Source organism: Sinohyriopsis cumingii, chromosome 15, assembly GCF_028554795.1.
Source record: "Sinohyriopsis cumingii isolate HCF-2022 chromosome 15, ASM2855479v2, whole genome shotgun sequence".
Taxonomy (NCBI): Eukaryota; Metazoa; Mollusca; class Bivalvia; order Unionida; family Unionidae; genus Sinohyriopsis; species Sinohyriopsis cumingii.
In genome coordinates, this window is record NC_142975.1 from 99,213,822 (window position 1) to 99,229,373 (window position 15,552).

Below are 15,552 nucleotides of genomic sequence, written 5' to 3' on the forward strand. Positions count from 1 at the left end.
AATTGTGTAATTCACCGAGCACATTTTCAGATGTGGGGCTTTCAAACAATTTGTGGGAGTTCTCATGTTTCACTGTTCTCCAAGCACGCGAATTCGTACATATTTTGCACGATTCGAACAATGGCACACCCTGACAGCATCTCTGCATAAGTACTTGACATATCTAAAGGCTTTGCCGCGAAGACTTTGTTGCTCTGCCAATACTTCCTGTTTGTCATGCAGAGAAAAAGCTACATTGTTTTCTGATTGGTGGTTATTGTTTAACCTGCACCGGAACAAGCAATAACCACAAATGTGAATTCAATGTAACATATTTCACCGCATAGCTTTCAAATTGACCAAATGAGTCAAGATACAATTCAAAGTAGAAACTTTGCGTGAAAGTGGATATTAATTGATGAGTAAAGAACTTCATTATACATGTGAAACACGTTTAGAATGTATGCTTAATATACTTATGCGTTAAGATAATTAGCATGGAATGGGAGGTTGGGGGGCAGATTACAAACCATGCTAATTTGTGTTAATTTGTAGACAGTAAATGGGTATTCTCAAATAGTCTTTTTCGGTTTTATTTATAAACATGAGTGCACGTGACTGCAAATGCTGTTTCAGATGGATTATAAATGTTACAGAATAACAAGGCAACTAATAACTGTTCACGATTGCTGAATGCTAAAATAATATGTATATGGTAATTATCATTTTGTATCAATTATCCATCTCTTGTATCGATATATTTATCGTTTCAGCAAAAGTATCCATTAATCGATATATCAATGAATCGTTTCACCCCTATATATCACACACAAAGACCTGCACATGCAAATGGAACTGAAGCATTAGTATTGATATTTATGAAGTAGGCAGCAACATATCCATTATGATATAATTTTACTTGTAGGAAAAGGACCAATGACATTCTATAAAGGTAACATTAATAAAGGGTCACGTGTATGACTATGAATTAAGTGCTAAGAGTAGATAATATAGAAACTGACCTGTATGCATCCAGACATTGTGAACATTATACTGCAATATTAAATAAGATTTTTATATAATGCACCAGACATGCACTTATTAATATGCTTTCAGTAATATGAGAGGAGACAACTGCGACCTGGCCATGTATGTACCAAAAGTACCAACACATCAAAATTATACAATGCCGATACACAGGTATAACTAATAATTTTTTATCTGTAAATTAGTGCAGCCAGACAGCCTAATAAAGGCAATGAAGTGTCAATATAGAATATCAATTCTCAACACTATATGTGGGATTGTTAAATAATGGCCTGTACAGGTAAGTTCAGTGAAGCTTAATGCACAGGCACTAAGATTGCAGCAGTATAGGAACTTACTTATATTTATTGTTTGATTAATTCAATCATAATCTTGCTCTCAACAAAATTCAATGCCTCCTTAGTGTCAAACCACGCATGCTTACAGAACTGGAAAGCAGCAACAAAAGGAATCAGAAATGTGAATGTGGTCTATAAAACAAGGGTCATAATACAGTCAATTTTTAAGTTGAAATTGATTCAAGTTTTAAAATGCTTACTAACAAATCGTTGCTTTTTCCACATGAATTTCTAAATAGGTTACCAAGCAGTAATGATATTCATGACCAACATGTATACAACGATGCAACATGCCAACAAAGCAGAACATGACAGGGGCACAACAACTTAATTTTCTACTCACCTATAAATGGCAAATGCTGAAGCATAATATACACAAATATCTGCACAATGTACTTCATTGTTCAAGCAGTAATCTCTGAAAAAAAAGAAAATTAAAGCTGAATGCTGATGGTCCGATCTAGAAGTGTGTTTGAGTCAAAGATTGCTCAAACCAGCAAAATACCAGTAATGTGCTATATTCAAAGAACCAAAAAGTTAAATTAGATGCATTTTAAATGTTAAATGCCTTTATATATGCACTTATTAAACTGTATGAATAACTGTATGAATAACCCAAGTTGAGCACATAAGTACAGGATGACAAAATTAAACAGTGTTTAATTGTGTCAGACTGTACTTCTGTAATCAACTTTAGATAAGTATGCTAAAAGCAACAATTTAAATTTAACTCTATTCTTTGTAAATTACAAAGCCTTCCAATCTCCCCTTTTATAGCACCCCATCACTAAATTTATTAATGGTGATCCAGAAGGTACCATAAAAGGAAGCCACAAAATTAAATATAAAATGCACTGGAATATATTGTTACATACGTAAATCATTCTTCATACTGACACACCATTTAAAACAGTGCATTGTTATATCGTAATCCACTTAAGCTGACATCTGGGCTGTAATGACTCAAACAGTCATGCTACAAGACAAGCTACAATCAATCATCCCCTTAATTCATTCAGCCCCAATCCGCCTGTAAGCGTGATGAGGCTGTACCATATTTCCTAGCTCTGCTGCATCAAGGTCACTTAAAATACACCAACGTGGATAATAGTACCAAAAAAAGCAGACAAATATAGCTCTACAATGATACCAAAATACAAAATACAGAGGGAAAAACCTAATTTTTGGACCCGTTTTTACACCCAAAATTCACTCGTGGCTGTAATCCGATTTTGTGTCCGAATTTTAGACCTTTTGGCCTCAGATCTAAGGCACACCGTTCTGAACTGCACACACACAGGTGAACCTTTGCAAAAGCTAGGATAAGGTGGGAATTTCGAATGAAGAGTGGTCTCCATACGAAATGATGGGTCCATTCAATGATGGTTCCATTAAAGTCAATATTTTAACCTTCTGCCCATGCGCAAACAAAATAACCACTGGAAAATGATTTTTCTAATACAACTAGGCTTTAGGCTAATGGATAATCTCTTGAAAGTCGAAGTATTAGGATGTATTCAGAAATAGCCCCCAAAATGTCTTTCCAACTCGCATTTCAGGCAAAAATGACAAAAACCTCCAGAGCCAAATGAGATCAGGCAGGAGCAGGAATGGCTACAATACACCAAAATAAACTATTTGTTTTTTAAATGAACCCAAACAAATATAATTTTGCTGAAACTTCAAAGAAAACTGATTACCTTTCAATCATCGATCGTTCTGTATTAATATTAAGCAAGTGAAAAAAATGTAAATCTCAATGTTCTATAATTATTTGATGTTGCCACCAGAAAAACAAATTTGCATTTGATTGTCTTCCAAAGAAGTCCTTTAGAGGTACATGCACCCTTCATCAAAGCAAGCCAGTACTTAACACATAATGGATTGTACTACACAAATATAAGTTGTCAATTTGTATGTGCATTTCAGACAAGTTTTGTCCTCATTTAATCAAATGATTTTTGTTGCTGCTTTTATTATCCCTACACTGTTCAGCCATTTTGTTTGTACATGCATTATTTCCTTCAGTTGACTTGGATGGATATAACATGGTTCGGTCCTTAATACTGTCTTGTTTTATATACCCCTAACAATTGTGTTATAGCAGGGTCACACTGCATTATACAAAAATGAAAGTCAAAGACAACTAAGAAGTTACAACAATTCTCCATCTCACCTCTGTCTGCGTGGGTTCGATTCTCGGGTTCGGCCAATGTAGGTATGTAAGAAAGCTTGCCAGCAGCTTCTTGGGGTTCGGTGGTTCTTTCCGTGATTTTCCCGGGTTTTTCCTCCACCATTTATACTGGCTGCCATGCATAGCCTATCTTACACTAATAAATGGCATTAAACCATACAAGAACAAAATACATTCTCAATAGATTTACATTGCCATTCTTTAAGTTTGTGTGCAGACAGAAGAAATCAAGGAAGAGATAATTTTTCTCCAAATGAATTTATTTAACAAGCTCATTCCATTTATTCTTTATGCAACACGCTGTTATTCTTTGCAGGCGAACGCTTCAACACAAGTAAAATTAAAACATAATGAATACACTATGTTCAATATTTCATTAAATTCTTGACCAACATAAATAGCGCTTATTGTTACTGAATGTATGATTATGTCATTCGTTAAAAGAATTTATGTTTCTTATGTTGTTTATTACAATTAGACCCAGCATGTACTTTTTGTCAGTTCATGAGTAGCCTTGCATTTGATACTGAAGTAAGTAGGCAAGGAAGGAAAAGCACACATTTAATATTCATTCTGTAGATGAAAATTGGAAGTTTTGATGATTATTACGCTATCATTTCCTCAACAAACAAACAATTTAAGTTTAGCAACATTTGTTAGAAAGCACAAGATAAGGTATTATGATGTGGTGTCAATAAAAATGCACTAAATGTCACCCCACCCCCAATCTCAAATAGCTTTAAAATGACAGAGAAGAATGAATACTGTGATGGCAACAAAAACTATTCAGCTGTGATTTGGAACTCGAAGACAATGTGACACATTGTTCTGCTGATGATGTATAAGCATATTATGTTCATGAAAAGGCTTTTAAATTAGAGAAAGGGGAGAAAAAGTAGATAGCAACATAATCTGGTAACTAACACACTTTTTGATGATGTGCAAGTATACCATGCCTCATTCCTTAACCTCATTTGACTTTAAAGTTATGTCGCAGAAAGAAAAGTGTGATGGAAAATTTAGAATACTTAACAGATCTTGACCTTGACCCCAATGTACTCATTGACACATCTTCAAGTGATGATGTACAAGTCTACAAAGTTTAATTACTTAATCTCAAATGGTTTTGATGTTATACAACTGAAGGGAAAGTGATGGAAACACGAAACACTGACACATGATCCTTGATCTTGACGATCGCACCTCTATGTGAAATGCAACACACCGTTGAGTGACATTGACGATCGCACCTCTATGTGAAATGCAACACACCGTTCAGTGACAATGAACAAGTCCACCAACTTTCATCATCATCATCATTATCATCATCATCATCATCATCATCATCATCATCATCATCATCATCCATTAATTTCTAACACTTGAAAGCTACTGAATATAACCAAATGCGTGATGTTAAACATAACATATGAAATCCTAACAGTGACATTGAAAAAAAGATCCCCAAGTAGTACATAACACGCCTTCTAGTGATGCTGCCATCTAAAATGTAAAATACTAATTTCATGACCTTGACGATAATACCCCCAATGCTGTACATAGCACATATTCTGGCAATGATGCATAATACATATACCAAGTTTCATCCCTTCATCCCTTATATAGCGTAAGCTAAAGTACCAAAAAATACAGTCTTGACCATGACCTTGAAGATGGACAACCCAAAGGTGTGTGTGAGTGTGTGTGTCTGTGTGTGTGTGTGTGTGTGTGTGTGATCAGGATTTTTAACGTAGCTTTAAAGAAAATCAGTCATATCGCTACAATTTATGCAGTGTGGCAGTTTATGGTGTTGTCTAGCGCTGGGGCATCATTCCGCAGACATGTACCTTTATGACCCATATAGTCACATTATCCTGACACCAGGCCGACCAGTCCTAACACTAACCTCTTTATGCTGAGCGCCAAGTGAAGCAGCTAGTAGTACCATTTTTCTAAGTCTCTCAAATGGGTAGCTGACATATCTTCTAGTAACGATGAATATGTAAACCAAATATACTTCTATAATCTCAAATGGCTTTGACGTTATAGAGCAGAAGTTAAAGTGGAAAAGGAAATAAAAAACATCGGGACTATTAGGTCCCATTCGTTTCTTTGAAATTATAGGAAATAACTAAAGGGAAAGAAACATCCTAGAACATAATCCTTTTTGCAGTAATTAGGAAATGGAACAGCTGGTACATTTTACAACTGAGCTAAGCAAATTCAAATTTGGGTACACTTATGTAAAAAGAAGTTTAAACAAGTTCAAACAGAAAAGCAACTACCTTGTAGCAGCACATACATAACAATAAGTAAAGGTAATACAATGATATATATATATATATATATATATATATATATATATATATATATATATATATATATATATATATATATATATATATGTATATATATATATATATATAACTCCTCTAGTGCTATGTAACACTCCTGTCAGACTCAACTGACAAACAAATTACAAATGATAATAAATCGTATATTACTGCTTATATAATACTGATACGGAAGTATTTTCAGCATCAGTAATATTAAGTTATGAGACACACCTTCTAGTGATGTTAGTAATATTAAGTTATGTGACACACCTTCTAGTGATGTTAGTAATATTAAGCAATTATAGACAAAATGATGTCCTGTAGGGAGTCCAGGGATTTACAAATCCATTTGCCCAACTCACAGGACAAGCTAACATTTGCTTCTGGCAAGCTCAAGTTCCCAAATAACTTGTCCATGGACAAGTACAAAAAATCGAGTTGGGGTTTGTAAGTGTTATGTTACTAACTAAAGCCAGTCTTGACAAATAAAGAATAAATATTGGTATTCTACATGGTCATTACATTTTTGTCATAATATTTGTATGTACCTGGGATTAGCAAACGTTCAGATTCGTAACCGTGTTGTTTGTTAGCTGGCAGAGTATCAATATTGTTTTCATGCATGTTGCTGTCAAATAGGTGAGTACGGATTTAATATATTTCATTGATAGGTTTATGTGGAGATTAAAAACACTCATAACAATTAACTGACAAGAGTTCATTCAAAGCATGATTGATGACCTGAAAATTTAACACCATCATGTGGCCTTTATAATCTGTTTTTTATGTGGTAATTAGCATGAGACCTGAAAGTAAATACAGCTTGGCAAATATTAAATGGATAAGACTATATGTTCTCAGTCTCAAAATTTGGCTTATTAAAGATTTTGGGCATGTCGGTGTATTCAAGGTGGTTCGCTGATAACTGGAAGACGAAGCAGACAAGTGAATGAACATAACATGCCCCAGAAAAGCATCAGAGTGAAATCATACATTTTGTGACAATTTCAGTGCTGGACTTAATCTTACCTTGTTTTTCAGGGGGCCCCGATTGTCCTAGTGGTCTAAAGCACTCATCATTACGGATCACTGCCGTCTCACCTATCTGCATGGGTTCAAGTCTCGGATTCGGCTAATGTGGTTATGTGAGAAAGCTTGCCATTAGCTTCTCTTGGGTCGATGGTTCTGTCCAGGATTTACCCGGGTTTTTCCTCCACCACTGATACTGACCGCCATGTATAGCCTATCGTATCTGCAGATGTCAAGGCAGATTTTCAAGACAGCCTGCAGTCTAGACTTGAAGAACCTAATTTTCCGTCTAATATATGTCCGAAAGAGACTTGGAATCGTATCAAGGCTGCCATTCTGCAAACCTCAGATGAAATTCTTATATTCACCACTAAGAAAAACAAAGACTTGCTTGATAAAAAAACAGGAAATCCAAAAACTGCTTGCCCAAAAGAGATCAGCATACCAAGCCCACCTTGCTCAACCATCCTGGCCAAAGAAGAAATCAGCCTTCGGCCTTATATGCAGCCCCGTCTAGTGCATGCTCTAGGACATACAAAATGAATGGTGGACAAAGCTTGCCGAAAGAACCCAGCTGTACGCTGACATTGGTGACTACAAGTTGTTCTATGAAGCGTTGAAAGGCCTATGTAGTGCAGATGACCAAGAGCTACTCACAGACACGGACTCTATCCTAAACCGTTGTTTAGAGCCCTTCCACACCCTCTTCAGCACTAGCTGCATAGTCCAGGAAGCAGCTATTGACCGCATCCCAGAACAGCCGCCAAAGATGGAACTCGATGAAGCAACCACACTGCAAGAGACTGTAAAAGGCAATAGAACATCTGAAGACTGGAAAGGCTGCAGGAAAATATGGTATCCCCACCAGATATATGGAGGAGAGGAGGCCCAGCATTGCACATTAAACTCCACGAGTTATACATTTGCTGCTGGGAGCGAGGGTAACTTACACAAGATCTCCGAGATCCAGTCATGTTCGTCCTGAGAGAGATCCAAGTGAAATGAGGAGAAAAAATCAAAGGACTGTACAAATATTTGTAGACCTAACAAAGGCATTTTACACGGTCAGCAGAACTAGTTCAAACTACACTCACACTGGAACAAAGGTCAGTCATTTACTCGACATTCTACCGCCGCCCTCCTTATAGAAAAACGAAGCTGACTAAATCTCTCTTTTCGGAGCAGTTTCCAAATCTCCTGGACTACGAAAAATCCATACGTTGCAACCTAATTATTCTTGGAGATTTAAACTTTCACTTTGACTGTCCTGGAAACCCATACACATCAAAACTCCTAGATTCCATTCACGTTTTCAACCTCAAACAGTCAGTTAGCCAACCCGCCCATAGACAAGGTCACATTTTAGACTGGATTCTTCATAGACCTGAAGATAATATTCTGCAGTCTTCTCTGGTGTCCCATTTAACTTGCATCAGATCACCTTTGCATCATGTGCCATCTCGATGTATCAGTCCCCAACCCTCCACCTTAATTTGCTACTAAGAGAAACCTCCGCATGATAAATATAACCCAACTAATGCATGACATCCAAGCAAACATAACAACTGTGTTACCTTCTACAGCAGAACCATTTGATAACTCTTGCATTCATTACTTGGCAAACATGACCCAACACCAAGTGCAGAGTATCAATTCAAAAGTGTTCTATGTGGTATAGCAGTATGAGGGACCAGCTTCGCACTACTAAAAGTGAATGCCGTAAGGCTGAGAGGCTTTGGTTTTCCACCAGACGCATTATTCATAAGCAAATCTATGAAGCTGCTAAGAAGAATGTCACATCGTCCATGCAGCGAAATCAGCCCACTACAATACTAAGATCACTGAGAGTTCCAGTCACAACGAGCTCTTCAAGATTACTAACACACTAATGTCAAGGAACAAATGTACACCAGTTCCAGCTCCCTTCTCTCCAGCCGATAGTCTGGACCTGTTTGAAATATTATTCCGTGACAAAGTACAAAACATTAGAGATAAACTTGACAACACAATTTCAGTTGACTCATCATCGCCATGCAGTTGCGATGCATACTTTTAGCTGCAACATTTAGCAGCATTTTGACCTGTCTCTATGAGCTTAGTACATGCTGTAATGATGAAGAGTGCTCCAAAGTCATTTTAACATGAGCCGATTCCGACATCACTGCTGTTTGAGTGCTTAGATCCAATATTGCCTTCATTAGCTGATGTTATCAATACCCTTCTAAAAGTAGTCAATGAGCGCCTCTCTGCTTTGGATAGTGAACATATTACAGTCATCACTCTCCTTAACGTGTCTGCAGCATTTGACACAATAGACTATGATATATTACAGCAGATGAAAGATGACGAAACTGAAGCCGTTCTGATTATAGCACAAATACGTTCTCATTTAATACTTTACCTCAAACACTAAGTATCAGCAACACCAACATTGATATCACACAGTCATTAAGAAGCCTAGGTGTTACTCTCAAAAGTACCCTCTCTTTGCACGAACATTTCATAAACATATGCAAGGATGTATAAATGGAGCTGAGATGCGTCAGCTCCATCCACAATTTTCTTTCAGTTGATGTCACTAAAACACTTGTATGTTAATTACTCCTTCAAGACTGGACTGCTGTATATCAGTTCTGTCCGGTTCATCATAGTATCTACTAGAAACTTCATGAAATTCAAAACACAGCAGCTCGAATCATCTTTAGAGTACCATAAACCGAGCACACACACACCTTGCTCTGTACCCGACACTGGCTACGCATTCGATCCAGAATTAAACACAAAACGTGTTCTCTATGCTACATTTCGTTGACTGGCTCCAGTCCAACACACAAAATCACCTCACCCATGTGAACACACCAGCAATATACTTAAGCTCATCTTCCAACACATGTATTCTAATTATTCCTATATCAAAATGAAGTCATATGGACGACGTTCTTTTGCATACCAGGGCCCAGCAACGTGGAACGAATTGCCCACTGAACTTAGACACAAAGTTAATGTGTTCCCATTCAAGAGTGCTCTTAAAACTCATCTATTTTGACTGCATGAACAGACTTAAAAACAATGTTTCCTTACTAAAATTATTTTCAGCATGTTTTTGTTTTCTAATTTGATGGTGTTTGTTTTCGTAACCATATCATTATATATGTTTTTAGGTGTTATCTAATGTTGTAAAGCACTTACAGCTTATAAAGATTAGTTGCAATACAAAGTCCTCATTATTATTATTATTATTATTATTATTATTATTATTATTATTATCATTATTATTATTAGTAGTAGTATTGTTATTAGTATTATTATTATTATTATTATTACTATTATAAAAGAAAACCAGAGGATGCCATATTTATTTGATTACTTAGGCAAGGAAAGATCAAACTACATCATACAAGCTCTGTCGTTTTACATGTATACATGTTTCTTCTGTATTTATTAACCATGATGATTGTGTATTGAGTATAGTTTATAAAAGTGTATATTCATTAGGAATATGAACTTGAAATAGGACTGTGTACATAAACTAAAACAAAATGATGTTATATTTATTTAATTGTTATATGAAGGGAAATATCAAACTACAGCATGATAGATCTGTGGTTTTACATGAATTTGTGTAAGAATAAATATATATACGTTCTTTTCCCCATCATACCATTTATGTCTGAACACTGTAATCTTGAATGTATTAACCGTGATGATTGTATATTGTGTATATTTGATAATAATGTACAGTGATTATGTAGATGGCCTGTAACTAGAAATGTGTATAAACTAGAATCTGAGGATGCCATAATTATTTGACTGCATGTAAGTTTTATATGTATGGTTATTTTCTGCATCATTACACATTCTGTACACTAGTTTTGACAGTCATCAATCTTAGTGTATTGTACACTGTTTTTTTATCATTTTGACCTTTGTACATTATTTAATTTGTTAATTGTAAATCTTACTGGACCATCGTTTCGCAATGAGCGTCCATTATTGACTAATTGGCCCCTTATTTCGTCATATTCTGTTTTGACAATTTAAGACTCAGATTCGGTAATATAAAAAATGCAGTTAGGTTTTCTGTAGCCTGTTTTGGTGATCAAGACATGTTTGGTGATTTGAATTCAATTTTGCTGAATTCAAAATCCGTTGTGGTAATTTCCTACGCCATGTTTGATTTTCAGTGATTCAGACACTATTTATGCATTTCTATAAATCCATTTGGATTATGTTTCGGTAGTTCTAACTCCATTTCTATGATGCTAAAGTTCGTTCAGGTGATTCAGACGGTTTCAGTGTTTAATAACATTGTTTTGGTGATTTGGATTCATTGTTAGCAATTTCCAACTCCATTTTGGTGAGTCAGACTCCAATGCATTTTTGCATACATACATACTTTTCTAGATATTATCTTTGACAAATTTAAGCTCTGATTCAGTCCAGCCTGGTAATTCATCAAGATTTCATCACATTCGCGACATCAGTAAATAATTTTATATTACCATAGAAAAGAACGTAAAAAACATTATCACAGTCTATCTGATATTTACATATCAAACTACACATTGAGGTGTCATGTGACCACATTATTTGAAATAATGCTATATTTTAAACAGGGACATCACTACATATGTTTAAACTTGACCTACTTTTTACATTTAACACTATCTCAGTTTCAAAATTAGTTGACATATTGAATAGGACAGAAAAAAGGGAAAATACAATTAAAAGTAACATGAACATTTATGTCCATTTGAAGCATTTTCAAAAGTGGGAGGATTACCTTCAAATTCGGTGTATAAAACTTGATATCGATTTAATGTCCCCATTAAATGAGTTACATTTAACACCTTTTTCAGTAAGGGAACAGAATGGTCATGCTTCTTACGGCCAAGAAATGCACAACGTCGGATCAGTAAGCGTGCCTTGTCCTTGGCAAAAACTTCAACAGGAATTTAATTAGTAATGCTTGGTATTCTAACAATAGGAAATCTAACAATAGGAAGTCTGTGATCGTATAACATATTATACATCATTTCAAATCAGTTGACATTTTGAGAGATGCTGGACCCATGAAGTCTGGACAGGGTGTATGCCTTTTAATATAAGCCAGTTAAATATGCATGATAGCCACACACAAGTAACTGATTCAGACCTACTTGAGCCCTATGATGCATGATATAGTGGGGTCTACTCTAAGCTGAGGTTGTGTGAAGCAAGAGGTGGATTAGTCACACTGTGTTACATGTCATGCTGTATTCCATGGACATTCAGTCTTAACATCGCAAGTCAAATGGGAAGGATGGTCGTCACATTGACAAGTCATTACATAGGAATCTACATGAATGTGGTGTACCGTACCTTGATATTCGAAATATATCGGCATTTCATATGGAAGTTAATGGAATTTCAAGAAACCGTCGAGTTCAGAAGGAGAGTGGAACAACCTCTGGATACATATTTTCAAAGAATGCGACTTTTGAACTGTGAATGTTGAACACTGAACTGTGAATTTTGAAATTTTAAACAAAACATCTGGTTAAATGGACCACACACATTTGTATTAAACGCATTATCACATTATGGTGAATGCAGTGCTATAATCTTTGTATATGATAACACCAGTATCATATACCATATCATAATATCATCAGGTGAGTTTTCTATAATTTAAGGGAGTGCCTAGCTACAGCTTTGATTTCAGTATCTTGCTTATGCATAATGATAAGGTGTAATTAAAACTCTGCAGGAACACTAACGCTACGTGTAAAGCGACAAACATTGTATCTGGTTTTAAGACTTGTTAGAGAGTTCGTGTTTTTTGTTTCCATTTGGTTATAGTATTAATATATTTGGTTAGGGTGTATAAAGACTATCATACTTTATTATCATAAACGTTTCATTCACATACACTGTGTTCAGTGTTTTCCCTTAATCAATACCTATTCGGTTTCAATCTTGTTACAGGGCACATTTATCCAGTGTTTGTGTATATGTTCATCCCAATATGCACACACAGCGCGAGTCTTATGTAAATATGTTTCTGCAGATAGGATTTACAGTCCAGACAGAAAAGATGAACTAATTTTTTAAGCAACTTTAATATGTCTAGGAAACTAGATCACAACATCATTCTGGTAAGCAACAACATCTATCCTTTAGTCCACTTTGATGGCAATACGATAGGAGGTATTGAGATTACAGTTCAGAAACAATTTTAACCATTACTTTTGGGTTCTCAATAAAACATGGAAAGTCTTTGGTGCACAGCCCGTGCTCATCCGAAATCCACCCATAGTGCAACAAGTTCAACGGTAACAAGTGAAGCAGTATAGCAGTTATAGCATGGACAAAGAAGGCGGATAGATTGCACACATATGGACAAAGTAAATCACATATACTGCAAACTTGTTGATATGAAAGTATGAAAAGGAAATATTGAACTGGCAATAACTCGTTAATTATGACTGTTAAACATGAATTTCGCCTTTAAAAAAATAAGTGATTTTTATAATATTAATAAAAAATATTTTTAACAAAATCAATTATAAAAGTCAGAAAATGCAAGTGACGTGCAGGTAAAACTAGGTTCGGCCATTTAATGGAGGGCAGGTGGATTTTTAAAATTAAAATTCTGGGCCGCAAATAATTATAACAAATAATCTTAATCTAATTTATAAACAACAAATGCTTGTTACATTTGTTATAATAGTTGGGAAGAAAAAACTATCTCAAGGTAAAGAAAAATAATTCTGGTTTGAAAGAATATTAAAGCCCTCCGCCAATTTTTTAAGAAATAAAGTGATACAACTTTTAAAACAATAAAGTTTACCTTAAATTGCCGTTATATATATATATATATATATATATATATATATATATATATATATATATATATATACTATTATTTAAGGTGGGTCGTGGGCAGTTTTGTCGTCCTCAGACGGTTTCGTGGGCAGATAAAAGTTCGTGGGCAGATTTCCATCTGCACACGAAGCACGTCGTCCTTTTCTGCACTCTTGCCACAAATATCAATAAAATAAATGCATATTTACGCTGCTGAATGTTAAATATTCGATAAATATTCATCTGCAAAATAAATAATTGCCTTTTTACCTATTTATTTCCATTTTTTCATTAATGAATTGAATTGAATAGCACAACTTGAGTTACCTCCCATTATGTACTAGTATATATTGCACCTTAAAAATAGATTGACCCGGAAGTAGTATGTTTCAAATTTACTGCCCATGATGACAGGGGGTCGTTACAAAGAAAATCAAGGGATGGGGTTCTAACTTGTAACAATATAATATGTTAATAGTGTTACAGGTTAGAACCCAAATCTGTTGATTTTCTTTGTAACGAGCCACTGTGTCCGTGATTATTATTGTGAGAGATCAAAACTGCCCGGGAACCAGGATGTGGAGTGAATAATCTGCCAATGTCGCCAACAAGCACCATACATATATACTATTTATTTTGATATCTAAGAAGTTTTCAATAATGCTAATTAGTAACATTATAATGAGTGAGCTGTTATATGTCTTTCGAAATACCTCTATTCACTATTGCTGGTCTTGAGCCCAAACTAAGAGGATTGTGGCTGTCATTAGAAATACAAGTGATACCATTTATTTAAATCCAGGCTTAGTAAGTTCATAACTTCACTTAAGTTCATATTATATGCTGCTGCATTTTCTTCTCTCAGTCTACCATTAACAACGACAACAAAAGAAAAATGGTGTTTACTCAGAATTTGTTCCTATATTTATCAAAAAATTTGTTTTCGAACAGATATTTTGTTGGAAAAGCTGAAAGAATAAAATTGGGGGAAAATCATGATGGTATAATAATACAATTGTTTACTTATAATAAAAGAATACTGGATTTAGTGTACAACATCCTTGCAATAATTAAATGTCATTGTGAATATGCAGAACCCCAATTCTTTAATGTACATGTACTGTTTAAGGTACAAAACTGTTTTGCATACTTCATAACTTATTTCTCTAATAGTGCAAATAATAGGAGACAGAAGACATTTAGAAAGAATTAATTTGTCAAAATAAGTTAAATATCAAGATTAGTTTAATGGACGTTTGAAAATTTACTATTAAAGTAAAATTGCCTATTTTTGAGAGAAAAATCCTAATAGTAATACACGTAATTTTATTTAAATTAGCAGTAATGTAGAGGATGCTGATTTATTTATGAAATATACCATAAACGTGTGTTTCATGTTCATTACTCCAAAGTAAAATACCCAAGAACCACCTCAGAAAATCAGTAATGACATATTCACGTAAAACACAAAACACAATTCTAAAAAAGTGATGGAGATGCAGTTATCAGCTGTGAGTCACATAGCTAACACATGTTGAGTAGCAGACTGGATGATTGGTATGGAACGAATTGTATTTGCCTTGTCAGAATAGTTGGTAAAGATTTTAAGAGGACTTCCTGGTTGGAAAAAAGTGAATTGGAGAAATGTATTATTTTTTTCATCGTATGTGTCCTTGTTTCACTTCATTAATAATAATGATATGACTTTTGACAAATCTTTTTGTCCGAGTGACTCAATGCTGATAAGTGTAAAAAAATGTCGAGGCTGCGACAGATGTGTCCT

The 15,552-nt window shown here is 35.0% G+C and overlaps 1 protein-coding gene across 3 annotated transcripts in view; it reads right to left on the reverse strand.

Annotated features, from left to right (window-relative positions):
* LOC149782379 (uncharacterized) overlaps positions 1-15,552 on the reverse strand; it is a 225,994-nt gene that overhangs the window by 155,280 nt on the left and 55,162 nt on the right. For all 3 annotated transcript variants that reach the window (XM_089933774.1, XM_089933773.1, XM_089933772.1), the window contains exon 2: positions 1,708-1,782. In XM_089933774.1, the coding sequence (XP_089789900.1) occupies positions 1,708-1,765 (58 nt within the window). In that variant the 5' untranslated portion in view covers positions 1,766-1,782. The remainder of the gene's footprint in view (positions 1-1,707; positions 1,783-15,552) is intronic.